Source organism: Mustela lutreola, chromosome 11 (assembly GCF_030435805.1).
Source record: "Mustela lutreola isolate mMusLut2 chromosome 11, mMusLut2.pri, whole genome shotgun sequence".
In the NCBI taxonomy this organism is placed as follows: domain Eukaryota; kingdom Metazoa; phylum Chordata; class Mammalia; order Carnivora; family Mustelidae; genus Mustela; species Mustela lutreola.
Window position 1 is genome coordinate 57,071,022 of NC_081300.1, and position 27,216 is coordinate 57,098,237.

The following is a 27,216-nucleotide window of genomic DNA, read 5'->3' on the forward strand; positions in this document are numbered from 1 at the left end:
AATGAGCGTTAAGATTGGTTTCATGTATCAGAGCCTCAGAGGAAAAGAGCCTTAAATAAAAGCACTGTATTTCTCTCTAATGAAAGTTTTGGAAGTAGACAGTTCCAGGATATTACAGTAATTCAGCAGTTATCAGGAACTCTGGATCCTTCCTCATCATTACTTTGAATGGTTAATGTTTAAGTGCTTCCTGGTCCATCATGGTGGCATGAGCAAAAAACATCATATCTTCAATCTACCTAATGGGTAGGAAGATGGGAAAAAAAGATGGTGAGCCTTTCTTCTTATAGATACCTCCCAGAAACTTGTTCTTTATCTCATCTTGTATGCCATTCACCACAATGTAGGCATATGGCCATATCTCACTGCAGAAGACACTAAAAATTCTAGTCTTAATTCTGGGTGGTGCTATGCCCAGCTAAGCTTTAGGGATTTCATTAATCATGGAAGAAGAGAAGACCAGATACTGGGAATAAGGAGGACTCTCTGACATTTGGGCTTCACCGGAACTCTTATAATTCGTTTCTCTTATGTTTTCTTGTTCTCCTTTTCTTTTCTATATTAGATCCCATGCGTGGCCCAAGAAAACTGGAAGTGGTAGAAGTCAAATCTCGACAAATCACTATCCGCTGGGAGCCATTTGGATATAATGTCACTCGCTGCCATAGTTATAATCTCACAGTGCACTACTGTTACCAAGTCGGAGGACAGGAGCAAGTGCGAGAAGAAGTAAGCTGGGACACAGATAATTCACACCCTCAACACACAATCACTAACCTTTCACCGTATACCAATGTCAGTGTGAAACTCATCCTCATGAATCCTGAGGGACGGAAGGAAAGTCAAGAACTCATAGTACAGACGGATGAAGATTGTGAGTACTTTTCAATGATATGTTTGTATGAAATACACATGCCTTCAGAAAAGCAGCTTTTATTTCTTTTAAATTGAGGTCTCTAAAAGGAAAATGAAGGAACTAGTTACTCGGTTGAATAATATAAATGTGCTTCTGGGAACATAAGCATGGCTTTGAAAAGGTAACGGAAGAAAGATGTAGAGGTTTAATTCCTTATGAGTCATATAGTTACCTTTCTATATATAATTATGCTATATTGCTGTAAATAGTTCTTCATTCAAGTTTTATAATCATGTTGGACTTAAGAGTTGCTGCTGGGGTATTATTTATATGAAATGCTTATTTAAATATATTGAAATGGTATTCTGAAACATACTTCATTGTTCATATAAAAATTCAGCTGAAAATAGAGGCTGCCCTTGCTTTTCAGCACAGTGCTGAGAAATTACCTCATTAGGTTGGTGGCCGTGTAATAGATCATACTTTCCCATAGGAACAATATTGTAATTGGATATTACCTCAATAAACAAGGATTTAACAAATCGACAATGCATGTCACCAGCAACTCATCAAAAAAAGCAAATACACAATTGCCATAAACCTCTGAAATAATTTAAAATAGTAAAATTATACATTAAATCTCATAACAAGGATATATGAGTTTTACATTGATTGTACAGGGGACTCCCATGTACAATAACATTTAGATTTGGCACATAAAGTGCGGCGGTAGTGTACCATATATTTGACCTACAATTTATTTGCCAGGCATCAGAGGAAGTGACTAAGAACTTGAGAAACCCATCAAATGAATGTACTTACTTATTCCTGGGAAAAAGAGATGTTACACGTTTTTTTTTTTTTTTTTTTTTTTTTTTTATGCAGCTGATTATGCCATGATCCTTAATTATTGAATATAACATACATTAAATGTTTACAACAATACTCTATTGTACCATTTAAAGAAATAATGAAATATTTTTGAGTGTTATTACCTATATAACACCCAGCATATTGCTGTGGAAGGAAAATGTGGGAACAGCCAGGATAAATGAGGAGCTGACCTTACAAATTCCTCTTCTCTTTTCTATAGCCCCACAACCTACCTGTGCTGGTTGTTCTCAAATAGTTGTCTTACTGCCATTATTTTTGTAAGGAATATGAGTTTGCTACAGGTCACCCCATCAGGCTGAGGCTAGAAGCCCTGTCTCTGTTTCTTTCAGTTCTTCCTTATCTCTCTGAAAAGTGAAAAGAAAGTACCAACGTTGTCAGTGGGTCACCTCTGACTCTTCCCTACCCTCTTACCCCCGCATTTCTGTGCTTACTTTGGTCCTAACTCCTGCTATTTCTACTCCTAAAATATTAGAGTGTGCTTTTCTCTCCTTTTCCACTACTATATGCAGATCCTCATTGTTTCATGCTGAAATTTCTAGCCTTCCTTGGTGGTTCCAGTTTTACCCCATTCTAATGTTGCCTACACACCCACAAAAACTAATTTTTAAAATACAGTTGCATGTCTGTGGTGTTGGTTGTTGTTTCTTCTCCTTCATTTATGATTTTATTTACTCGAGTCCTCTCTCTTCGATGTCAGCAGCATTTTTCTAGGTAAGTCTCCTCTAGCAAGGGAAATAAAAGCATAATTAAACTTTTGGGAATACATCAAAATAAAAAGCTTCTGCTCAACAAAAGAAACAGTCAAAAAACCCAAAAAGTCAACCTACTGAATGGAAGGAGGTATTTATAAATGATATATCTGATAAAGGGTTAATATTCAAAATATATAAATAACTTATGCAACTTAAAGAATTTATACAACTCAGTACCAAGAAAACAAGTAATCCAACTAAATGGACAGAAAACCTGAAAGACATTTTTCCAAAGAAGATATACAGGTGGCCAACAGACACATGAAAAGATGCTCAACATCACTAATCATCAGAGAAATGCAAATTAAAACTAAGAATGGCTAAAATAAAAAACACAAGAAATTACAAGTGTTGGCAAGGGTATAGAGAAAAAGGAACCCTCATGCACTGTTGGTGGGAATGTAAATTGGTGCAGTCCCTGTGAAAAATAGTATGGAGGTTCCTAGAAAAACTTAAAAATAGAAATACCATATGATCCAGTAATTTCACGACTGGGTATTTGCCCCCCCAAAAATGAAAACACTATTCAAAGACATGCACCCCTATTTTTATTGCAGCATTATTTATAATAAGATGTGGAAGCAACTCAAGTTTCCACATATAGATGGATGATATATGGGATATTATTCAGTTGTAAAATAGAATGAAAGCTTGCCACATGGCATGGATGGACATAAGGGACATAGAGGGTGAAACAAGTTAGAGAAAAACAAACATCAAATGATATCATCTATATGTAGAATTTAAAAAAATCAAATGAACAAAGGAAAAAAGGGGAAAACCATAAAACAGTCTCTTAAATAAAGAGAACAAACTGATGGTCCCCAGAGGGGAGGTGGGTGGGGGGGATGGGTGAAACAAATAAATGGGATTAAAAGTACACTTACCCTGATGAGCACTGAGAAATGTATATAGAATTGTTGAATCATTGCATTGTTCCCCTAAAACTAATATAACGCTCTCAGTTAGTTATACTTGAATTTAAACAAAATTTAACAATAAAATAAAATACATTTGCATCGTGTCACTCTCTCCACGGAGCTCTCAAGGACTTAATATAAATCTTGACTTTCAAGGTTTTCTCTATTCCTGACTCCTTCTCTAGAACTAATGGCTTTTCCTCCAGTGCAACTCATTCTGCAAAGATGTCACCCAGACATCAGTGACAATCAAGCCATAGCTCACGCTTCTTCCATTCCAGGCTCTTCCTCAAGGTCTGCTCTCCTGGGCCTCCTGCCCTCCACCTGGCTGCCTCTCACTTCCATCTCCTTTGCTGCCCTCCAAAGGGCTCATCAGCCTTTAGGTTTTTCAAAGAGCTGCCTCCAATGCTTATAGCCTGTAGCATTCTCATCCTTCTGACCTCCTTTGCACCTGATAAGAATTTTTAAATCTCTGGGCTTTAATTTCCTCACTTGAGAAGTGAAAATAGTAACAGTTCTCAACCATATTAGAGTTAGAGGCAATTTACATAGAGAATTCTTTGTAGGTGACAGGGGTGGGAGGGACACTTTAATAAGTGGTCATTATTATTGCTATAATGATTCAAAGCAATTCCTTATGACCTTTCCTTGATCTCTCTCTCTCTGTTACATACAATCTTTTGTCTCTTACCTATAAACTAAAGAGAAAATCCTTCTATTCCTCTGTAACATTAGGCATCATACTGAGTAGGTATCAAAACACTCAAAAGTATTCTGTTAGTCCTTAGATAAAACAATAAAGTTTGTTGATAATCGTCTCATTCATGTTTAAATCAACAGTAATGTTTTAATCAACAACAGGGGAAGATATAGTCATTTCTAGAGATGAGCAGATATGTCTTATTCATGAACCCACATGGATGGATCCCCTTACCCCTTTTGGGTTTCAGATTGAGAAAGGACATGAGCTAGGAGTTCTGTTAAGTTCTGTCAAAACTTGAGATCAGAATAACTTATCTTTTTGTTTGTTTAAATTGTCTTGTTATTCCCAGAAGTTGGGGCATGCATAATTTCCAAATAAAAACCCATTATTTTCATTGCACACTGTCATCCAGTTAATTAGAAAACCTTTTATTTCAAATTATATTTCCTAACAACAACAACAAAGACTTCAAAAAGAGAAAGAGAAAGAAAGACAAAAATAGAATAATTGTCAATACCGAGTTTGAAGAGAAAAGAATGATGAGGTCACTTTATGTATCTACTATTATAAAAGGCTACAATTCATTGAACCTTGTGAGTTTTACAGTGGTATACTATTTCTATTGAATATTATTTACCTCATGAAAAAATGTGTGGAAAAAAATTGTCTTTTTACTAATGTTAAAGGTATCACAAGAGAGAATATTTGTATGTTATTTAGAGTTTGGATAGTAAAGATGAACTTAGTCCAACTTCTTCATTTTAAACATGAGGAACCTGAGACCCAAGAGGTTCAGTGAATTGCCCAAACTAAATAGTTTAGTTACTGAGAAGTCTTAAATGAGAACCCATGCCTGCAATCCTGAATCAGTATTTTTTTTTCTGCCAAGCTATACTGAGCTCTATTTAAAATAACTATAAAATCCTACATCTACCTCTGTATCCCCTCATCTAAAAAAATGTGGACTACCTGTGAGTGTCCTTTTACAATTGTAGGCACTCTTTCCAATCTGTGGAGCTCTTACCCACCCTTAAAGGACCATACATAGCCTCCCATAATCTAAAACTTCTTCAACCCCCTTTTATAACTTTATTGAGATGTATTTACCCATTCATGAGTTGATGAACGTTTGGGTTGTTTATACTTTGGGGCTATTATGAAAATGTTATTAATATTCATGTATAATTTTATATTTGTGTAGAATTTTTTGAGTAGTATATGTTTTTAGTTCTCTTAGGTATGTACCTAGGAGTGAAATTCACAATCTGCATCTATTTGAAGAGCTGCTAGACTATTTTCAAAGGAGATCCCTTGAAATCCTCCTTTGAAAATGTAGGATTTTTATATTCCCTCCATCAGTGTATGCAGATTTCAATTTTTCCACATCTCACCAATACTTATTTTTCTGCCTTCGGACTATGGCCATTTCAGTGGTGCGAAGGGCTATCTTGTTGTGATTTTGATTGGCATTTTCCTGCTAGGTGGTGATGTTGAGCATCTTTCCATGTGTTTATAGGCCATTGGTATATCTTTTTTGGAGAACTGTTTATACAGACCCTTTGCCTGTTTTTAATTGGATCATTTGTTTTCTTATTGGTTTTTAGTAATTTATGTATTTAAGATATAAGCCTCTTGTGAGATACATGATTTGTTAAACTTTTCTCCCATTCTGTGTTGTCTTTTCACTTTCTTGATAGTGCCCTTTGAAGCACAAAGCTTTTCATTTTGATGACGTACAGTTTATCTGTATATTTTTTTTGTTGCTTTTGCTCTTGGTGTCCTGTCCAAGAAACTATTGCCTAATCCCAGGTCATGAATATTCACATCTATGTTTTATACTAAGAATTTTGTAGTTTTAGCTCTTACATTGAGCTCTTAATCAATTTTGATACAATCTTTGTATATGGTGTGAGGTAAGAATCCAACTTCATTTTTTTTAATTTTTTTTTAAAGATTTTATTTATTAATTTGACAGAGAGAAATCACAAGTAGACGGAGAGGCAGCCAGAGAGAGAGAGAGAGAGAGAGGGAAGCAGGCTCCCCGCCGAGCACAGAGCCCGATGCGGGACTCAATCCCAGGACCCTGAGATCATGACCTGAGCCGAAGGCAGCGGCTTAACCCACTGAGCCACCCAGGTGCCCCCCAACTTCATTTTTTCACATATGAATATCCAGTTGTCCCAGCACCATTTGTATTATCTTCCCTTTAAATTTTCCTGGGCCCTTAATGAAAATCAATTGACTGCAAATGTAGGTTGTACTCTCAGTTCTGCTCCACTAATTTGTATGTTTATCTTTATGTCAGTACCACACAGTCTTGATACTGTAGCTTTGCAGAAAGTTTTGAGAAGTGTGAGTCCTCTCTTACTACTTTATGGTTACCCATAGAGTCACCAAAAAATTTGATCATGTACCTTCAAATATATGTATAAGTATGACAGATATACTAGTTTTTAAATAGAATAGACACACTAATATACTAAATTTTGTACGATATGATGCAATGCAAAAACTGAATTTAAATGAAAATGAGATAAACAATATTTTAAAAATAATATTAAGTGTTATTTTATAGAAGATTGGCAGGTAAATTTCCACCTTTCCTTATGTCAATTATATTTATCTGAAAACTAGTCAAAAGGTGTTGCATATTTCAGGTTTTAAAACCGGCACAAAAATTCCCAAAGTCTTTTGTATCGTTAATTAATAAAATTTGTTTAAATATTTATTATTACATATTATCTCATCTCTATCACATCTTTTTAGAATATCTATTTTGTGTGCATTTTTAACAGATATATTAAATGTCAGTACAATAGTTCGTATCCATTTTCCTTTCACATAATTTTGTCACTTGATATTGTAACTGTAAAATATATGAAAATATAAAATTATAAAATTCATCTATGATAATGTATATAGCTGTCATTTATACTCATTTTTTGTGTTATATTGTGTGACTATAACAATTTATTAAACCACTCAGTTTGTCCCCAAATTATTATTTTTGTTTAAAAAATTCTATGTCGTTGCACCTGGGTGGCTCAGTGGGTTAAGCCTCTGCCTTCAGCTCAGGTCATGATCTCAGAGTCCTGGGATCGAGCCCCACATCAGGATCTCTGCTCAGCAGAGAACCTGCTTCCCGATCTCCCTCTCTGCGAGCCTCTCTGCCTACTTATGATCCCTGTCTGTCAAATAAATAAAATATTAAAAAAAAAAAAAGCTATGTTGACATCTTACTATATGTCTCTTGGTACATACATGCAAGAATATTACTAGGAAATCTACCTGGAGGTAGGATTATTGGGGCATATGATACATGCCTCTTTAACTTTACTAAATACTACCAAATTATTTTTCAAAGTGGCTGTACCCATTTCTGCTCTCATGAGCAACGTGTGGGAATCTTATTGCTCTATATCTTTATTTCTGAAGAATGTAAAAGTTCATTTAAAAGGTGATTACTGAGCTTCATCTAGTTGATTCAGACTTTAAAAAAAAAATGTGATGAGACTATTTTCTTCATAAGGACAGTGTGGCCAAAATGGTTTTAAAAGAAAACTAAGTGTATCTATGGACTATTAAATCTTATATCTCAGTTGAGAGTGAAAAACCTAATATGTCTAGGAAAATCTAATTTGGGGGAGTCTTTCAAACATTTATTGATTTTTCACCCCCTTCTAGTGCCAGGAGCTGTTCCTACTGAATCCATCCAAGGAAGTACTTTTGAAGAGAAGATATTTCTTCAATGGCGAGAACCAATTCAAACATATGGTGTCATCACTTTATACGAGGTAGTATATACATTCATTAGTAATTTAATTTTTCATTATAATGTCTATGATAGCTAAACTGTCTAGTATTTAAAAATGCATAATGGCATCATGTCTTTTAAGAAGTTTAACGCCTTTGATAGCTACAATGCTTCTTGCATAGAAGCAAAAAAACAAAAAACAAAAACAAAAAACAAAAAAAAAACTGGTTTTTCAGTTATGTGTCATTTCAGGAAATATGCTTATAATGATTTGGATGTTTCTAGACTATATGTTATTATATGTAAAGACACAACACGGTATTTAAAAAAATCACCCATATTAAAAGCAGTAAGTATTTTGAAGTGTACATTGATTAGGAGGCAACCACATAGTCTTATTCTTGCTAGCTATAAAATATTTTACTCCTGAATTATAGAAGAACACTGATTATCCAATTAGCAAAGTCAATAGACATTTCTCAGGGGTAACAATAGAATAATGTCTTTTGGTTTCTTGGTATTAGCAAAACATCCTTTAGACTTCCTTGACATAGTTTTGTCTACTGAGGCATATCAAATGATTGAATGATAGAGAGCAGAGAAGAATTTGATGAATTGTTCCAGGAAAAAAATAACAGCAGTAACAGGGAGTGACAGTCATCATCACGTCTGTATGAGCATCATTTCACTGTGCCTATTGTCATAGAAACAAGCAGGTGCATTTTTTTTAAGCAAGCATTTATTTGAATGCAAATTTAACAAAATTATATGTTGTTAGGTCTCTAAAAATCACGGCAATTCCTCTTATGGAACCTCTGCTTGAATACCTTTCAGAACTACTGACAAAAGACTGAGTAGATTAGCTGTCAGACAGTAATCGCTGGTAAACCCCCTCCCTGACCCAACTAGCCTTACATTTATGTTTCCTTACACCTTTAGAAAATTGGTATTGAGATGCAAAAAATAATGTTTTTAATTGAAAGATAAACAACATAAGAGAAAAGAAAAAGTTGATTTTCATGTTAAGTTATTGACGCTGTTCCTTGGGCAGCTTCATTGTAAATGAATTCAGTGTTATAAAAATCTGTGGCTCAGCTTTGAAAGAACTAAGTGTTACCATCAAACAAGTTCATATTTTTTTCTCAGTGATCAGATTTTTAATTGATATTGTTGGGCCCAAGACCATTTTCTGGGCTCAGTTTTGGAGATTCCTACCTAAGAATAACAGATATTTTCCTAGAAAAGATAACAACCTTTGAACCAGTGTTAAGTGTCAAGAAATAAGTCCATCTGTCCTAAAAGCCACATGTAGATATCTAGACAGACAGAAAATGATAGCCAGATTCATTCTTCTTGATGCCACTGAACATACTTCTTTGTGTAGCAAGTAACTTTAGCACAGAAACAATAGGAATAATAATTCAAAAGAGGAATCCGTTAATCTCTCTGAATTCAGCAGCCAGGTCTCCCAGTTGAACACTGACCTAAATGCTGTTATAATTGGGGATACCTGAATGTGCCTTAAATCAGTGTTTTAAAAATCAGATCTAGGTAAGTGGAGCAGGTTGGTTTACTTTTCTAGGTACCAAAGGGAAAATGTCAAATGTGTGCATCAGGCTTCAGTAATGAAATACAAGTTTTCTCGCCACCAAATCTTTCTCTCTCTTAAACCCCTTTCTGTTCACGAAATAGGTCTTAGATAGGGTCTCAGGAAGGAGCTCTTCTTCAGCTCAGATGCACTGTATGCCATGCCCAGCGTGAGCGATAGTCAGTGATAGGCCCAGCTTCCTCCTAGAGCCAAAGACTGATGTAGAGCCAGACTTGGTCCCCTCCGGAGAACCATCGTCTCTGGCTACGGACGTCATGCTAAGGAAATAGAGAACAGTTGTCCCCTCAAAAAAGGCAGGAACCTTAGGGACAGTGTATTCTGTCATAGAAGCACATTTGACTATAGGTAAAAACTGGAAAGTGAGGTAAATTATCATAGTTGAAGAAAAACTTAGTAACAAATGATACAGGTGTTTCATTAAAATAGGAAGCACAGTTGGCTCATTTTTGCAGAAGAGAAGAGAAAACAGGTTGAATACTGTAGATGTTGTACACGAATATGCTATGGGTTCAGATTATTTTCAGGTTCTCTTTATCTATTAGGCAAATATACCACACCATCAATGACTGGGAAATGTTCACATCATCGTTTTCTGCCAGGAGTCATGGCAGTTGGCAACATTAAAGCATTCTTCTGGTCCTAGTCTTTGCCTCTCCTTCTCATTTCCCTGACAACCATTTTCAGCCTTCATGAACGAGCCTTTCCTTTCTGTTTTCCCCACCTTTGTTCTGAATCTAGCTCTTTTGGTCCTTTACCTCTTGATCAGTCCTTTAAAAAAAAAAAATTATTAACATATAATGTATTATCTGCTTCAGGGGTACAGGTCTGTGAATCATCAGTCTTACACAGTTCATAGCACTCACCATAGCACATACCCTCTCCCTGACCCCCCAGCAACCCTCAGTTTGTTTTGTAAGATTAAGAGTCTCATGGTTTGTCTCCGTCCCTGGTCCCATCTTGTTTCATTTTTTGATTAGCCCTATATTTTTATCAGAGTCATCTGCCTAAAACCTAGACTGATAAATACAGCTTTCCTCGACAGTGATCAAAATTTTAATTTTTTTAAATTAGAAATGTAATATTGCTCTCTGAAAGAATATTTTAAGTACAAAAGTATTCAACATAATATCATTGCTTCCCAATTTCACTTTTCAGAGTTAACAACTGGGTATATGACCTTCCAAAATTTTACAAGGTAGAAGTTATAGGGCAAGCAATCTCTATTTATGAATAGAGATCGATAAAATTTAATAAATGCTAGCAAACCCAGCATTTTTTACAAGAATACTACACCATATAAGAAACTACCTCACATCATTAAAAAAAAAAAAAAATACCAAAAGGACTGACATTCTAAACACAAAAGTTAAACTACCAGAACACTATAAGAAAAATAAAGAAGATATTTCTGTAATGTATCTTACTAAGCTTGACATAAGACCTGGAAGTTATATTTTAAAAGATTGACAGATTTACCTTCATAAGAATTTAAACTTCTGAACAACAAAAGATAGCACTAGTAAAGGTCTAAATACAGACAGAAGACTTGAGGAAATTATTTTCCTTATTTATAACAGTGGATGGGCTGTTGGGCACATTAAACTGACTTGATACAAATTGCTAAGAAATGGACAAAGCATTCCATTAGAAAAACTGGACAAAGAATAAGAGGAGGCAGCTCATAGGAAAAAGATCCAAGTAACATTTAAGTGAAAAGATACCTATCCTGGGTGCCTGGGTGGCTCAGTGGGTTAAGCCGCTGCCTTTGGCTCAGGTCGTGATCTCAGGGTCCTAGGACCGAGTCCCGCATCTGGCTCTCTGCTCAGCGGGGAGCCTGCTTCCCCGCCGCCTGGCCCCCGGCTGTCTCTCTGCCTACTTATGATGTCTCTCTGTTGAATAAATAAATAAAATCTTAAAAAAAAAAAAAAGATACCTATCCTACCTTACTAATGATTCAGAAAGGAAATAAAGCAAGTGCTACAAAAAGTTTAGGTCTGTATAATATGTGTTAAACAGTGATGTGGGCAAATGCACGTGTGCATAGACTGTTGATGGAAACATACATGTTGTATCTCTTACATAGGCAAATTGGATATCAAGCATTGCATAGAAGTTTATCAGCCAGTAATACTCTCCAATACAAAGGGGTATATACATATGTCCAAATATTTTCATTGTACCTCACTAACTCTATATGGCTCTTGATTGCCTAGTAAGTAAACTCCAGATTCCTGGCCATGTTCCCATCGACAAGCTTTGGGAACAAAAGGGGAAAATATATATGTACATATATATTTTATATATATATTTTATATATATGTACATATATTTATATATGTCTTATATATGTACATATATATTTTAATATATGTACATATATGTTTTCCCTATATATATGATATACATAAATATTTTAAAAATAAATATAATATATAATACATTTACTATATTATATATAATGTAAATATTAGATATATATTTAATGTAAGATATATATAATGTAAATATTATATGTATATATATAAAAGAGAGAAAGAGGAAAACCAAGAAAGAGACTCTTAACTATAAAGAGCAAATTGATGGTTACCAGAAGGGAGTTGGGTAGGGGATGGGTTAAATAGCTGATGGGAATTAAGGAGGGCACTTGTCATCATGAGCACTGGGTGATGTATGGAAGTGTTGAATCACTCTATTGTACACCTGAAACTCATATTAAACTGTATGTTCACTAACTGGAATTTAAATTTATATGGAGGGAGGGAGAGAGTGTAAAAGGTACGGGGAGAAGACAGAAGTATAAAAGGTACTGTCCCTTCTCTTCTAGAAGTAACAGTACTGACAACAACTAATGATAGAATGAAATAAGTACCAAAGGCAAACCACTTTAATGTGTGAGGAGCATAAAATGCAGTGTTTTGGGCACATAGCAAAGTAGAATATTCTGGATTTGTCAACAGATGGGGACATTCAGTAGTTAAAGACACCTGAAGGTCCTGGGCCTGGATAACTGGGCTCAACTAAGCACTACTGACTGAGATAGGGAAGAGTGTAGAAAGGAGTAGAATTTAAGGGCCATGTCAAGAAGTTTCATTTCAGTATTCAAGGCCTGCCATGATCTAATTCCGACTCATTCATTACTGCATCTCCCAATATTTTTCTCCTGGAACTTAGAGCTACATATATGGAATATTCTTTTCTCTGAAAACCTTCTAAACTATCACACCACCTGTTTTGGCTTATTTCCTTCTTTCCTCCTGATGCTCTCCTTTCCTGTCTCTTCTGCCTCTCTTTCAGCTTTTTATCTAAATATTATTTAAATACATTCTCTGAAGTATCCTAGGTTCTTCCTCCCCAGAAATCAGATTTCATTATTCCTTCCTCTGATTCTTTGGCTCTTTGTTAAAGGACTGTATTTAACACTAGCTGAAATTCCAATCAACTCACACTCCCTAAAAGATTTTTAATCCCTTTCTGGCCAAAGATTGCATGTTATTCTATTTTGGTTCTTTATGAATCTTTTGGTTCAGAACTTGAAACTATAAGTAGAGGAAGTGAAGGTAATTTGAGAAAATTTCAGGCATCTATGTATGAACCAGAAATCATCCAATATAAGCAACAGTTGATCCCCATCTCACCTAAGTGTAATCCCCACCTATGTTGTTTGTATGTCAGTTTGCTTTTGACTTGGGACATCCCTAAAACTACATATGCCCAATGTGGAACATCAGCATTTTTGGGTTTGTTTGTTTGGTTTTTTTTTTTTTTTCAAGATTTTATTTATTTGGGAGAGAGAGAAAGAGATCCCAAGTGAGGGGGAGAGAAGGGGAAGAGGGAAAGGAAGAAGCAGACTCCACATTGAGCAGGAAGCCCGATGCGGGACTAGATCCCAGGACTCTGGGATCATGACCTGAGCTGAAGGCAGACACTTAAGGACTGAGCCATCCAGGCACCCCGTCAGTGTTCTTCACACAGACTGCATCAAAACTGCCTTGGCCCTCAGCCAGCGATCCAGTGCAAGCATGGAAGCAGTCCCAAACTTTCCTTGTGGGAGTTTCCTGCTGCTTTACTATAGTCTGGCACTTCATAGGCTCTTAATGAGCAAATGAAAAAATAAATGCCAAAAGGACCTGGTACATTTGGGTCTGAGCATGGAGGCATTTCTCTGTGTCCTTTAGAACAACTGCTCAGATAATATGCAGATCCCACAGACCATGGATTCTAGAATGGATTGCTCCTGTTCCTGTGGAGCGCGTTTTTTTATTCCTGGTATTCTGGAATGGTTTTGAAAGGGGTCAGTGGGCTCTGGGTGGCTTTGAGAGGGATCGATGACCTTTCTGACGTATTGTGTCTGTACATATACAACATACTTGGTTGTTAGGGATTTGTTCAAAGAGAGGGAGATGAGGGGCACCTGCGTGGCTCAGTCAGCTGAGCATCCCACTCTTGGTTTGACTCAGGTCATGATCTCAGGGTTGTGAGATCGAGCCCCACATCGGGCTTCGTGCTCAGCATGGAGTCTGCTTGAGATTCTCTCCCTCCCTCTCCTTCTACCCCTTCCCCCGCCACTCACTCTCACACACACACTCTCTATCAAATAAATAAAAGAAATCTTTTAAAAATAGTGAGGGAGAGGGTCCATAATTGTTATGAGTGCGTGCATTAGTGTGTATGTACATTTTTAGGGGTCGGGGAAAGAGGATCTATTAATCTTAGCAAATTCTCAAAGGGCTGTGAGCAAAAGTCCTGTGACGGAGCCCCCGTTCAGCTTATCCTGCATGACCATGGCGATAGGTGAATACCAAGCTATGCGCCCCGTGGAGCAACAGGTCCCTTGCTCCAGCATTTGCTTTCTGCTCTATGGTCAGAGCGGTTGCCCTGATGGCCTACTTGCCCTAGTAAGAGCACGTGTGAGCGCATGTGCACACCTCTTCTCCCTGGGAGCTTTTTGAGGAAAATGTATACTCATTGCAAAATATGTACAGATTGCTATGGGGTCAGAAAGAAGAGTAAGACATCAGTACCTCCTCAGAAAGGAAGATGCATTTAGGTGAATAGTTCCACTTCCTTTGGCATATTTAAGCCATGATTTCAGACCACGCGAGAGCGTTCACAGCACACCATGATGTCCACCATGATGTCTCGCCAGGTGAGCTGCACGAACACAGCCACAACACCAGGCATTCAGCTGAGCCAGTGATGGTTAGGCCTCGTCCTAGAAGCTTTGCAGAGAAGGAAATGGGAACTCTGGCTTCAGACATGGCAGGTGGACACACTGTTCCAGTCTTGCCTCAACTCTCAGCATCTTTGAAAGCATTTCCTTCTTCAGACACTTTTTTCCTTTCCTTTCCTTTCCTTTTTTTTTTCCTTCCTTTTGATTTCCATGACAGCTCTCTCGGTTGGCTTTTCTGGTTCATTTGTTGGTTTCTCCTCCTCCACCACTGATTATATTAAATGTCAGTGTTCTCTCTCAAATCCTTTCCCCAGCGACCTCACCCATTTCCTAAACCATAACATTGCAATGTTGATCACCTGCACATCTCTATTTCTGGGCCAGACCTCTCCAATCCCAGCCTGATACCGTGCACACTATGTCCACAAGCCAGCAGTTCGTTTCCCCTCTTCCATTCCATCTCTTTCAACAAGCGGGGCTTTCTTTTGCTTAAGCCCCAAATATGGAAACTATCCTGCATTCCTCCAACACCCCTCCCCACGGCTTCAGTTGATCACTGACTTCTGTCCATTTTGACTCTCAAATATGCCAATTCTTTTCATTTACTGCCTTCTTGGCCATGCTCACCTTATTCCCAACCATGGCACTGTCAGAGGTGCTGAAGGTTCCCCCGTGGTCTCTGTGGTGGTTCCTGGTGGCCTCCCTTCCTCCCCTAACTGCCTCCATCCAACAAACAACTTCTCCCCCTGGCAGCTAATGTGGTCTTTTCATAAGGGAAATTAGATCCTTTGGTGTTCATGCTTTAAGATGTTCCAAGGCTCCCCATTGGATGCATCCATGCTTCTTATCTTAGGGTACAGAGCACTGCGTGGTATGGCCCATGCCCACTTGGATCCTGGTCAAAGGACCACACTCACCTCGCTTGCTGGGTCACAGTCACACAGGCCTTCTTTCTGTCCACTAACTGTGTGCAGAAAACTCCTGCTTCACAGCCTCGGTTCTTGCTGTTTTTTCCCAAACTCTTGGCATGGTAGGCTCTCTCACAAAATTCTCCTCAGATTTTTTTTAAAGATTTTATTTATTTATTGGAGAGAATGAGACAGAGATAATGAGAGAGAGTAGGAACAGAGAGGAGAGGGGGAAGTAGACTCCCCGCTAAGCGGGCGCCTGATGCAGGACTCGATCCCAGGACTCCAGGATCATGACGTGAGCCAAAGGCAGTCGTTTAACCAGTGGAGCCACCCAAGTGCCCCCCAGTCTCCTCATATTAACTGTCCGCCCCTCAGTGGCCCCTTCCACAGTCATTTCCAGTGGCTGACCATGTAGTCCTCTCTCCCTACAATATTCTTTGTCTTAGCACTGTGTTTATTTCATCTACTTAATTTTAGTATTTTCAAATTCTTAATTTATTTCCTGCATCTCTCCCAGCTCCACCCACTGTAGTCCAGATGCCGAGCTACCTGCGGGCAGGGCCTGTGTCCACCCACTGACCACAGTGCTTGTGGTGTCAGTGTCCACCCCATCGATATTCCAGTGGAATGACTGACTCTGAGCAGGGAGAGAAGGCAGGTCATAGATGGTTCAATCACCTTCCAAGCAGGTGAATGATGATGAGCCAAAGAATGTCAGAAAAGCCCAGTGTTTGTGGTACAGAAAATCCTATCCCCTGACCAGAGCAGAAGGTGATGTAATGGCCTTGTGTCAAGTATTCAGAGATATGTTGCAGGTCTTAAACCCCAAGATAGGGAGTTCGGATTTTGTCTCCCATACAAGTGTGTCCCATTAAAGATTTTAGTAAGGCAGTGAGATGAACAGGGAGCTGTACCTAGCCCTGGTGGGCTGTACTCCCCATTTATGAAGACTGTATCATAGGTGTTGAATTGTGTCTCTACTTCGCCATCAGCCTGTTACCTCTTCCAGGACAGGTCTCATGTCTCCCCCACCATGTGAGATCCCAGCTCAGAGAACCGAGCTTGGGTCACCAGAGGCAGGCAATGAATGTGTTTAGAATGGGTGAATGAATGAATGAATAAATAAACTTTGGGGAGCAAAAATGCCATCACAGCTTAGACCTACCCTCTCTGAATGACCCTTTTCTCTAGAAGTGTCAGTATGAGGACTAAGTAGACAGTGAAGCACACAGTGGTGCCGATGCTGAAGTTCCTCCCAGAGCAGCAGGTGGGAGACGCTGTCTTGTTTCTTGACTCAGAGTAACCTTGTGAGGGAAATAGGCTGGAGGGTTAACAGCAGATATGCCGCCTAACCCTGAGAGTGGTGTGTACTGTAGTGATTAATATATACAGCAAACATTTTCTTGCCAAAGCTTAGATGATTCAATCTAAATAATCTCGCAGAGAGGTCCCCCTAATTATAATGACATGGTATAAATATAAGAATAAAGAATGTCAATTATCACTCCGTATAATAACAGTGTTAGTGTTCATGCACATAAATTATAAGTAAGTTTACCTATTTAAAAGCAAGAAAAGTGCTCGGTTCTGCAATTTAAAACTTTTGATATGGCACATTTAAAAATTATGTCATTACAACCAGTAGAAGTTCGTAATCACCACTAAAATGCGCGTTCGTGAATAGTTGATGAACTACTTACAGTAAAATTCTTTAAAAAATCATTTGAAAGGGCAAATTTAAAGATACCTATGATATATTTATTTTCACACATTCCAGACACATCCAATGTGCTTTAAACACCTGTTAAGTGGCAAACATATAAGAACCTTCTAGTGCAACATAGGAATGTTGCCCTAGAAGGTTCTCTAGAATGGCAGCTCCTACTCCCGCACGGTGATTTACATATAAATTTTAGTAAATGAAAATTAAATAAAATGCTCAGGGCCTCAGTCTCACGAGCCACATTGCAAGGGGTCTGTCACCACTTGTGGCTGGTGGCTACTATGAGAGTGCAGAGTAGAACATTTCTATCATGACAAGAAGTCCAGTCAGATAGCGTGGCTCTGAAGAAAAAGTAGTAAATACCACTGTTCATGAGCACCACTGTCATACCATCAGGAGCTCCTGATGTGTGTCTGGGATTTATTGTGAGACCAGATATCTTGGCCCACCCTGATGAAAACATTTAAAAGCACCCTTGTTCCCAGGAGACAATACTCCTATTCAGTGCAGAATCAAGCTGGCCCCTGGATGAGAGATGAGGCCTTACCCTTGTATGGTCCTTATCTGTTTAAACTAGTTGTACATTTGTGATGTTGTTTTAAGCCAACTGTAATGTAGTTTTTCCAAAGTGACATTTTGAAAGCAAACAACTTCAAGGTATTAGCTTAAACCTGAACTCATCCTTTATGTTCTAATCTACTGGCTTTCAGTTCCTCTGTCTATAAAAGTAATAACTCAAAGCAGTTTTGGCTGAGTTCCTGAGCCCCTTCACTGGATCCAGGATTTGAAGCATCTAAGTGAGTAGAGGAGCTTATCATGAAGCATCTGACAGTGCATACATCACAGGGGTTTATTGGATAAAGATGTGATCCCGGTGCACCTGCTCCAGACATGTTATCGCTTTCTTATTCTCCTGCAGATCACCTACAAAGCAGTCAGTTCCTTTGACCCCGAAATAGATTTATCCAATCAAAGTGGAAGAGTTTCAAAACTGGGGAATGAAACCCATTTTCTGTTCTTTGGACTGTATCCGGGGACCACGTACTCCTTCACCATCCGAGCCAGCACAGCTAAGGGGTTTGGACCTCCAGCCACAAATCAGTTCACCACCAAAATATCAGGTATTATACCTTTGTGACTTATGTCTTTCATCAGCGGTGGCGGTTTTTGTACCTTTTCATCCCCATTGTCAAGGATACAAAGCTCACCCCGACTGACCCATTGTATTCAGATGAGCACTTGGGCAAATCAGACTCATGGGATGGAATAAAATACTGCAAGTACTTATAATTTGGAAGCTTAAGATCCTTCTGCATTGGCAAGTAGCCACGTTGTGTCATTTTGCACTAGAGGACCTGAACATAGAGTGAGGGTTCTGGTCTGCGTGCTCCTGTCCCCTTCACAGTACAAGTTACCAGAGCAGCACCATTGGAAAGATCTCTATGGTGAGCCATGACTGATTTTGTGCTCGGGGGAAAGACCACATTATATGGAGTCTGCTTCCAGAAGGATCAGCCTTCATAGGGACCTTTACCGTTCATAGTTGCACATCCTCCGCAATGACAGAGGGGTGGTCCCAGACACTTATATCCCCCAGCTTTTTGCTGGTAGAGACTCAGTTATGCCATCCAACCAAAGACATAATTTGAGAAGTAGTTCTGGGCATGTGCAACTGTGCAGAAAATGTGTTTGTGCTTCAGACTAGAGGAAATGGAGTTGCCATCTGCTGTGGGATATATAATAGCAATGAACACAATTCCATGGACATTTCCTTTTTCCATTTAACCCCCTTTGGGTATGAGTGGTGAAGTGTTTGAGTTTTGACCTTGCCTGTTTTGGCTAGGGGAAGATGAGCAAGAAGCTGGTGAGGGGAATAACTCTAGCTAAGTAATGTTTAGCTTTATTTTTTTTTTTTATCTATTGTCTATTTTTTATCTTTATCTATTGTCCCTCATTTCTAGTTTTTGGGAAGTTTTGCTTAGAATCAGAGGCAGGCTTACAACAAGAGTACTATAGGGGTGTGTGGGTGGCTCATTGGGTTATGTGTTTGCTTTCAGCTCAACTCATGATCCTGAGGTCCTGGGATCAAGCCTCATATCAGGGCAGGGGTTTTCTACTCAGTGGGGAGTCACTTCTCCCTCTCCCTCTGCCCTTCTCTCTGCTTGTGTGTTCTCTCTCTCATATAAATAAAATCTAAAAAAAAAAGTACTATAAGCACTCAATTAGGTTTTGAGGGAGGGAGGTTTGGAATTTTGTTTTTAAGGGGAAACTTGAGGGGAAATTTTTCATCATATAAGATTTTGTTTATGAACACAAACTCAACTTGAAGTTCAACATACACTTGATATTTCATAACAAACATTGGGTAATAACAATATGGAGAGTTGGAAGAAGAGGAAGATGCCCTTGTGAGGTTAGGAAAATGCCATTTAGTCCTACATCTCTGGAGACCACTAGACTTGGAATCAGAAAATCTGGCTTCTAGTCGTAATTTCTATGCACGCCCTCTCTGATCTTGATCAAGTGCACTGATAACCTAGATGTAATTAAGGTGATAGAATCTGGTGCTTTAACTTATGATGGAGACTGAAGAGGAAATGTGTGCCAGTATGTGTATCTCTAAGCCTTCTTTGTTTTGGTAGTTTCCCCCTATGGAAACTATATTTCAAAGAGTATTATCTTAAAGATGTTCTTTTAGAAAAAAAGAATTCATTTTTATCATTTCTTGTTATACAAAAATTCTATTTGATATGACTCTGACCGCTGTTAACCTCCCAAGTTCCTATAGTTCTATCCAAAAACAAAGACAGTTGACATTTTTGTTAGCCTGCACAGACTCATCAAGAATAACTATTTGATTTTTATAGTTCAAAGAAAATTACAGTTTATGGGCCCCAATTTTCTACTTTCATGGACCTCAGAGAAAGAACTATTCTCTATACAAAATGTAATTCTGTGTTATGAATCGGAGTTAATTTTTAATAGAATTGGAGTTAATTTTTAATGCTGAGAAAATCCAATAAATGGAAATGAGATATAACCCATGCCTTTTACATAAAAGCTTTTTATATGTAAGAGATTTAAAAAACTATATTTGTAAAAAAAAAATAATCACTAGTGTTCTCATCAGTCACCTACTCCTGTGGTTCTTAAAAAGACCATGTGCCCCCCACATCACAGCTTTGATCCATCTATTCCATGGCAATGACAAAGTTATTGAAGAACTCTATCATTATCTTCACATGAGAAGACTAAACAATCTAGAAAACAAAGAATGCCAGAAAATAGACTTGGAAATAGGATTCTCTTGAAGTGGGGGAAAAGAATGAACATTGGTAGAATTGTATTGACCTGACACCCTTTATTTTCTCTTTCAATTCCCATAATAACCCTAGAGGGTAATTTCTCCTATTTTGAAAGAAGGGTAAACTGAAGACCCAGAGATAATTCGTGAGCCTAAGCTCTTACACTGATTAAAACAAAACAACAGAAAGTCAAACCAAGCCTTCCTTACTCCAATTCCCGTACCTTTTCCACCTTCCTGCTCTCCCTGACAGCCCATTCGTGGTCACTAATTTCAACGAGCCTCTCTGGCTTCTACAGTCTTCTTCAGATTTCTAGATGGATCTGTGGCATACACAGAGTTTTCCACCTTGACTTTGATGGGAGAGCTATAATATTCAGTTTTATGATCCTAGTGATTATTTCTTAAATATGCATTTAAAGCTATTTCTAAAGAAGAGCATACCTACCGAGAAGTATACACATTGTAAGTGCCCAACTTGATGTATGTTCTCAAGCTAACCTACACCCATTCATCAAGAATGCAAATCAAGAGAGAGACTATTAGTACCACCTCACAAGCCCCCTCATACTCTCTCCCAACTTGAACTCAGGATCAAAGAAGTTGACATATACTGGTTTTAGCAGCAGTTCCTAATATTCTGTATAAGGTATATACACAGAGGCCGTCCATGGTAGGTTCATAACTATAGTTGAAGTGCACTGTGTTCTTAATGTTCTTTCCAAACAGAACTAGAAGGAAAACCGAAAAGATCGATCAGAAATAACGAATCTCCCATCACACATTTTTCCCCCCAGCGCCCTCTATGCCGGCTTATGAGCTCGAGACCCCTTTGAATCAAACGGACAACACGGTGACAGTCATGCTGAAACCAGCACAGAGCCGAGGCGCGCCTGTCAGGTACTGAGTAGAGGAGGGGCGGGCTGGCTCCAGAGACACAGACCCTAACATCACACTAATGAATTTCTTGACCCTGTTTTCTAGGGATTTGCTACAAACATCAGTCAGCATGTAAACCCATTTCTTTATTAGCTCTAATTAAAAGAAATGACTCAGGAAAGGGGACGTGCTTTGATATGGGGTGATCAAGTATTGTGTACAGAGTTTGATTCTGATGCAAGAGGGTTGTTCTTTGAAGATAAGGAACAAAAGCCTTAGTCTTTTGAGAGGTGGCTTTGAGTCTAACAAGTAAGTGCTTGCTGCAATTTTGTTACCCAAGGGCCAATGACATGTTTATCTTGAGCTCTCATCTTTCAATGGACCTTTGGGTTTTTTTGCCTGTTTGTTTGTATACCTGGGGTTTTAAGTCAGTTAACTTCTGGGAAATTGGCTGATTTCTCCATTGAATATGTGGTGTAACTTTTTTTTTTTTTTTTTTAAAGAAACAGATGATTGGAAAGAGCATTGTGAAGTCTTTATTTGAACATATTTAAGTTTATTACCAACATGTAGGCCCTATTTCTCATTCTGCAGTGATTTATATAGCTAAGAAATTACAAAGTGTAACTTTTACAGTGAATGAATAAAATAAATTTATTCTTCCTAGGAAGGAGCAAAGGAATGCCTGAATAACTCTTGAGTATGAACTTGTCATAAGCTCATTAATCTATATAAATGAAATCTCTACTTGTTTCAGAGCGATTTAGATATTCTGTACCATCAGAATAGATTCCCTTCAAAATAACCTATTATTTCGAATAGCGTACTCTGAGGAAACGTTTACATTCCCATTTAGGCCTCTGTAGGGTTTGTTTCAGTACTCCTGGTATAGAATTTTACTCCATTAACCTTTTGAAACCTGGCTCTACTTGATCATGTTTTCACTACAGTATCATAGGCAATCAGTTGGACTTCTTTCTACATGATAAGATATGTACAAGTTTCATTTCACAGAGTTAGCAATAAAAAAAAAGAGCAGAATTCTTTGATAGGCAAGTCCAATGAGGGTGGGATCACAGAAATTTTTATTTGAAAAATGTAAAAAATTTTAGGAGACAATTTCTAGTTCGCTCTGTTGACTTGACATAGTAGGAAAAGATTTTCATGTCAGGGATTGAGGACTGCCCTCCAATAGTGCGGTCCGCGAGAACACTACGAAATGTGTGAAAGCCCTACTCCAAATTTAAGATATTATTACTACTAGAAAAACGTAGCCGCTGACACTACCTAGGCCCTTTGTGCTGACTTCTGTACAGTGCCAAGGGGTTGCCCTAATCCGAATGACCCAAGACACATGCTCATTAGACAGCTGGCCAAGATCCGAGTGTATCCGTGGCCATGGGTCAGACTTTTTTCACTCCAGAAAGTTGAAGTCTTATTAGATGAAAACTGATGCTCTGACCATGGCCTTGGGAGCATCATTTTCTTGTGACCCGTTTAAGAATCGCCTAGACTCAGCAACATGGGCTGTTAGGACAGGAGTCCGTGTTCTCCTACAGAAGCATTAGGATAAAATGAAAGCGTATAGGCCACTCACTTTCAAGGCCTCCAAATGGAAGGGATCTGAAATCCTAACCTTCCCAACTCACATAAACTCCTTTTCATCTTCTGTTCTTACTACCTCTTTCCTTCAAACACTTTCAATCAGATTTTCGCCCATATAATTCGTTCTCTGTATAAGACTTTCCAAGTCTGAGTTTTCAAATGATAGTCCTTTGGGTCATCTATATCATCCCCCTTCCCAATTCTCCTTTCCTTACTTTTTTTAAAGTGCCTCTTACATCCACACTACCATTCATATTTTCTAAACATGCCTTTGTTTAAACAAGGCATTATCTTTTTGTTTTCTTTTATACCTTTCTAGTTGTTTTTGGATACTGGAGACTTATCAGTTGGTTAATTGTAGATATCCTCAGGCTTTTTATTCTTATAAAAGGATACCTTCAAGTGCTTGTCAGAGTGTCCAAAATACATGGCTTCACCATGTTTCACATCATTTCTTGAAGGCCAGTCTCTAACTCTGCTAATATTTCAGTTTCTGTTAACACACCCTCCTTCACAACTGTCATGATACCCTATTTCCAAGCTAACCATAGCTCCACTTTGATTAAACATTGTCTTGTCAGGGAACCTGGGTGGCTCAGTGGGTTAAAGCCTCTGCCTTCGGCTTGGGTCATGATCCCAGGGTCCTGGGATCCAGCCCCACACCGGGCTCTCTGCTCTGCAGGGAGCCTGCTTCTTCCTCTCTCTCTGCCTGCCTCTCTGCCTACTTGTGATCTCTGTCTGTCAAATAAATAAATAAAATCTTTAAAAACAACAACAACAACAAACATCGTCTTGTTATTGGCCAAACATTCCTTGAATTTACCAGGGTTGCTTTTCATCGTCTCTATGATTCCTTCTTCCACAATATTAGCATCTTGAAATTCGTAAACGTACCATCTATGTTCATCATCTAAATCCATGCTAGAATCAAGATCAGTTCTTATGGGAAACTATTCAGTAAGTGTTACAGGCAAACCCACTACACATACCACCTTATCTGGAAGGATACTTATCTTAAATGTGTAAATTTTATTAGCACAAAATTGAGAATGGAAATTATCATGACCCCACCTGTCAAAAAGTTGTGTGTTTTTGTTGTTGTTGGGGTTTGGGTTTTTTTGTTTTGGTTTGGTTTGGTTTGGTTTTTTTTGTGTTTTTTTGCAAGAAAGTGAATGTTCTTTACAAGGGATTTGGTATTACAGTACAACATAATGGGACTGATTATCTATTGAGTAGATGCAAGACCAATATAGCTAGAAAGACTAGTTTGGAAAAAAATGTCCGTAATACTTTGAAGCTAAATGAGGTATATGAAAATTTTCAATTTCATTTAATGTTTAGAGAAATAAGAACTCTGATTAGGGAATCATGGGGACCTAAAATATAAAGCCATAATGTAGATTAAAACATTTGAACACATCTGGAAATTTGCAAAATGCTCATGTAATCAAACTGCAATACAAGAAGGCTTTTCCCAAATGATAAGATAAAGACTAGAAGAAGGAGGGAAATGGAACTGAACATCTGTTTGCTTTCCTGGATTTCGCCCAGTATGATATGCTCAAAAATACTGTCATTGTGTGATTTCCAAAGGCAATTCTTTCAATTGATTTGATTTTTCTTTAATCCATAATCATTGGTGTTAAAAATTCAGTCCCACTTCATTTATGCACTTCACCAAGGAAGGTGGTTTTGCATTGATTCCACTACAGACCCTCAGCTTGCTTAATGCAGATTCTTAAAATTGCACTAAACTCTCAATGTAAACGATTGCTGTCTTTTTATTGATCAGCACATCAGCACTGTCACATAAAATTATTTAAATCCTGAGATGGCCAAGAAGAACACAAATTCCGTCATTCTAGCCAGTCAGCCAGCACCTAGGACAGAATTTTAATGTCTGTTCATGGATTCAATTTTTTTCTTTAATAAGACAGGGGAAAGCTTAATTTTCTTTTACTCATTTAGAATCTCCTCATTCCTCTTTCTTCTCTCCACTGTTCATTACACGCAGACAGTCCAACAGAGAAAATCCTTGTAATTTACCAGTAAAATACCAGCTCTAAATAAAGAATAAGTAGTTTTACACAAGCTATGTGCTTTTCTTGCACGAACAAAAATTCTCTCCATGATTTTACTCTTTTGCTGTATGTACTGTGTGCCAGTGTCCCTCAATGATGTTTTATACCTTCTCATGGTCTACAGCACGAGACCTCAGCACGTCGGTGCGCCTTAGATGATGGTGTTTTCAAATGACTCTCATTTTTGTTCTTTAGGCATTGTTGACTCAATTTATTCATAAATGTTTTGGAGCTATATGTCTTCTTAATTAAAACTCAGGGCTTGAATATGCTAATTAAACATTCTGATATTCATTTCAGTGAAACGTTAGAAAATTACCATTTTAAGGACTCATTCTTTGATTCATTCATTCAGGAGAAACTACCGAGTGGGGAAAACATCTATTTAGAGGTCTGTCCATAGGGATGGGAGGTGGGCAACAATCAGAGCAACCAGAACAGTAAAGCAGATGCCTTAATGTGAGAATACGCTTTGAATGGACGGCAGCCCCCTTGTTCTTCTAACAAGGGTAGTCCTAATTGTTTTGATGCTGTGCTTTTACTGCCATTGGTAACTTCTTATACTGTGGTTATCTTTGCAATGAACACTTCCTCAACAGTTATATTTAAAAAACAATTTGCAGTGCAGTGCCTGGGTGGCTCAGTTGTTAAGCGTCTGCGTTTGGCTCAGGTCATGATCCCAGGGCCCTGGGATCAAGCCCCGCATGGGGCTCCCTGCTCAACAGGATGCCTGCTTCTCTCTCTCCCACTCCCCCTGCCTCTGTTCCTTTTCTTTCTGTCTCTCTCTGTGTCAAATAAATAAATAAAATCTGAAAAAAACAAAACAAAACAATTTGCGGATAGTTTTGGTTGCAGGGATCAGGGCCACAATCTTAAAGCAAATTGGAACTTCACTACATTATGAATGGGGAAGAGATGAGGTCATAAGGAAGGGATGAAAGAAATAGTTTGCCTTATTTTTTTAAAGCACATGTTGGGTGAGCCTGGTGGTGGGTATTATGGAGGGCGTGTATGACATAGAGCCCTGAGTGTGGTGCATAAACAATGAATGCTGGAACACTGAAAAGAAATAAAATAAAATAAAATGAAAAAAATATTTCAAATGAGACAGGGAATATTTTCTGTTAGTAAAAGGCAGGCATAAATGTTTTTATTCATCCAAAACACTTTTGATTTAAAAAAAAAAAAAAAAGATGTGTACCATATAAAAACTTCAGTTTCATGCATAAATCAAGAATTTATTTATTTTTATATAATATATTCGGCTTTTTATAACAAGATTTCACCTTGAACTCATTGCCGCGGTAGACTTGACAAATGTGTGCTGTTTTCATTTACTCTTCTCTGTCACTTTTCCCTTTATGCTGGTTTGCCCTATTAGATAGCCAGCAAAACGTGTATGGATCTTAAAGCCTCATTGTTCACTTCTAGTATTTCTGCATTTACCCAAACTACTCATCAAATATTCTTTTGTAACAAATCAGATAGAAAATTAAACATGCATTAAAGGATGCTATTTTTTTCTCATCACTGAGCTCTTTGCCCTTTGAAAACTCTATGCTGTGTTCTTAGACTAAGGTGAAGGACAGGTTTTCATTCTGTTGTGGATAAATAGTCAGTAAAGCAATTATATTTATCTTAAGAAAATTTATTAAACTTCCTAAAAATGTCTGATTTGGTCCTGGAGCAATACGGAAGACCAGATTTGTTCTTTTTTCGTGGCCATCAGCTTGCACTCACGTTCCCAGCTGGTTGTCACACACAAGTTTTTATTAAAGGGATTTAGCAGGAGAATGTCAGGGAGTCTGTGAAAACTGACACCTCAGATGGGACAGTGAAACAGATCTTTTGACAGGAGAAGCAAAGAAAGAGATCATTATAATTAATGAGTGATAGGAGACAATTGTATGTTTGGTTTTAAGAAGTTTCCTGCAGAAATTACACTTGTTAGCATATAATTAATTATGGTTTAGGAAGTTTCATATTAGGAAGTATGGACCAGATATTAATTTTTGAAAAGTTCTTTTAAGGCAGCAGCAATCCATTTGCCTAACA

General features: G+C 38.1%; 1 protein-coding gene across 8 annotated transcripts in view; it reads left to right on the plus strand.

Annotated features, from left to right (window-relative positions):
- Positions 1–27,216, plus strand: part of PTPRM (protein tyrosine phosphatase receptor type M) — a 787,430-nt gene that overhangs the window by 485,163 nt on the left and 275,051 nt on the right. For all 8 annotated transcript variants that reach the window (XM_059139376.1, XM_059139377.1, XM_059139383.1 and 5 more), the window contains exons 8-11: positions 566–874; positions 7,810–7,919; positions 18,212–18,413; positions 21,394–21,496. In XM_059139376.1, coding sequence (XP_058995359.1) covers positions 566–874; positions 7,810–7,919; positions 18,212–18,413; positions 21,394–21,496 — 724 coding nt within the window. The remainder of the gene's footprint in view (positions 1–565; positions 875–7,809; positions 7,920–18,211; positions 18,414–21,393; positions 21,497–27,216) is intronic.